At 40.2% G+C, this 2,500-nt stretch overlaps 1 protein-coding gene across 1 annotated transcript in view; it reads left to right on the top strand.

Moving 5' to 3' along the window:
• Nucleotides 1-2,500, top strand: part of ofcc1 (orofacial cleft 1 candidate 1) — a 143,697-nt gene that overhangs the window by 62,971 nt on the left and 78,226 nt on the right. The window contains 1 exon segment of the mRNA XM_063206310.1: nucleotides 2,473-2,500. This exon segment is cut by the window's right edge and continues 76 nt beyond it. Coding sequence (XP_063062380.1) covers nucleotides 2,473-2,500 — 28 coding nt within the window.

Raw genomic sequence — 2,500 nt, 5'->3', positions numbered from 1 at the left:
GTGCATGACTTCAGCGCACATACAATAGGCCCTTCAGTTCCAATGGCTAAAAATAATCGGCTAACGTCCCACTTCTTGAATAACATTTCATAGACCTTTTTCCCCCTTCTTTTTTTTTAATATGCCACAGCGTGGGTCATTGACTAGGCTCTTTTCAGAGACCATCTCTCTCTCTCTCTCTCTCTCTCTCTCTCTCTCTCTCTCTCTCTCAGTCCCCCTGTCTTTCTCTATCTCTCTTTCTCTCATTTCTTCTCTTATACAATCTCTCCCTCTTTCTCTCTTGACATTTTCTGTGAAGAAAGCGGGAGTCATATGCCTGACTTGCTGCTTTGTGGCGAACCAGTTAAGTCACTGCAAACGCACAGCTCTCCACATGTCTGTCCAGCCACACACACAGGCAATATTCCTCGGAGCACGTTGTGAAACCCGGTGATGGTACCGCCTGTGACAGCCAAACCATGCAAGTGAAAATTTGATAATTACGCAACCCCTTAATGAAATATAAACACATATACCCCTGCCTTTGAGAAAGACCGGGATGAAGCAGATTTTTATCCCATTACCTTGTGACTGTAGGCGCAGCGAATGTTTACCACCCCTAAAATAAATAAATAAATAAATAATTTAAAAAAGGGGGCTGGTAATTAAAACTTACATATGGGTGCAAATTAAATCTGATGGCAGCTCTGAATTTTTTTGCAGAAGAGATGTCAGAATCCTGCCAGGCAGAATCTTGCCACCATTAAACCTATTTTAGCCTTCAGAAGCTTCTGCTGATATGTTTCCTATATTTAAAAGTTATTATTACTGATATATTTAATCCCGCAGCAAGAGAAAAATTATATCATCGGGGAAGTTTCCATATTTATTATATAGATGTGAGTGGCTGGGCGAGCAAGGAGGGAGGAGGAAAATGCAATGAAAAAAGTTTCTCGTCGTGAAATTTTTACATGTATCAAGCTAAGGTTTACTTAATTAGACGCTCCGGGCAAAGCAGGAAGCCTTTTTTAAATTCTGTGAATGTTAATATGCTAAATAATGCAAAACCCCGACTCTTCAAGCATGAGACACACATCTGGCATCTTACCATTTAAATTACAGGAAGCAAAGGAGAGGGAGCGAGAGAGGGAGGGAGAGAGAGAGAGAGGGAGAGGGAGAGGGATTGCGAGAGAGAGAGAGAGAGAAGAGAAGGAGAGTAAAGAGAGAGAGAGGGAGAGTGAGGAGAAGAGAAAAACACTTCAAAAGTAATTTTCCAAAAGGAAAGAAGAATGAAGAAATGTATTACAACTAAATTTAATTTCTTTTTCGATTTTTCATCATGTCTAATTGCATGCATTAGAGCGATCGGAAGCCAGTAGAGGTTGGACCGAGAGAGATTGTGTGTGTCTGTGTCTGTGTGCGTGTCTGTTGTGTGTCTGTGTGCATATTTGAGAGCGAGACAATGAAACATTGACTCTTTTTTGTGTGTGTGTGTGTGTGTGTGTGTGTGTGTGTGTGTGTGTGTGTGTGTGTGTGTGTGTGTGTGTGTGTGTGTGTGTGTGTGTGAGAGAGAGAGAGAGAGAGGAGAGAGAGAGAGAGAGAGAGAGAGAGAGAGAGAGAGAGAGAGAGAGAGAGAGAGAGAGAGGGGCTAAAAGACAGGGAGAGTGAGAAAGATAAAAAACCCTGTGTGTGTGTGTGTGTGTGTGTGTGTGTGTGTGTGTGTGTGTGTGTGTGTGTGTGTATGTGTGGGTGTGTGTGTGTGTTTGTCTGACTGTCTGTCTGTCTGTCTGTATTGGCAAACTTTGATAATTTCTCATGAAGAGAGGTGTGACTCTTCTCATCTTTCATGGATTATTTTTGCAAGAAATTGTCGAGACAGTTCACTGGAACTTACTACTGTATATGCTTTCATCACCATGATGCAACAACATTCTGCTGAAAAATAAAGGGCAGGGATCATACTGTAAACCATGAATCATAATACATTTTATTTTCTTGTGAAGGGCGTGTCCTGTATTAGTAAATGTACAGTAGGTGACTTCATATTTACATGGTACAGGCATAATTAACATCTGTAAGTCAGTGTTTGGATATGTTGTGTAGTGCATGCAATAGCTAGCTGAAGCTTGATGCAATATTAAAAGCAATATTATTTCATTTTAGTTCGTAATCCGTAGTTGATATACTACAGTATTTCAATTTGTATGTCATTAATTTGTACTAAGTTAAGTACTTATGAGTTAATGCATCTGTAACTTCTAACAATTTAGTAATAATATCTATTTAGTAATAAGTAATTCTTTGTTTTACTATATTTTCTTGAACTTAACAGAGTGTCTGATATACATTTCCGGGGGGTGGGGGGTTTGGGGGGTGGGGGGGTTGGTTTGTAATTTAAAAAAAAAACACACACAAAAAAAACGTATTTCCCCTCCTCAGCGAAACAAACACTTATTGTTTCCCAATCCCAACCCCTTATTCTGCTCCTTCTAGGGAAGGGTTCCTCTGGAATGCTCCCAAT

Source organism: Engraulis encrasicolus, chromosome 9 (genome assembly GCF_034702125.1).
Source record: "Engraulis encrasicolus isolate BLACKSEA-1 chromosome 9, IST_EnEncr_1.0, whole genome shotgun sequence".
Taxonomy (NCBI): Eukaryota; Metazoa; Chordata; class Actinopteri; order Clupeiformes; family Engraulidae; genus Engraulis; species Engraulis encrasicolus.
Note: the sequence above shows the minus strand (reverse complement) of the source record. Positions and strands in the feature narration are given on the sequence as shown.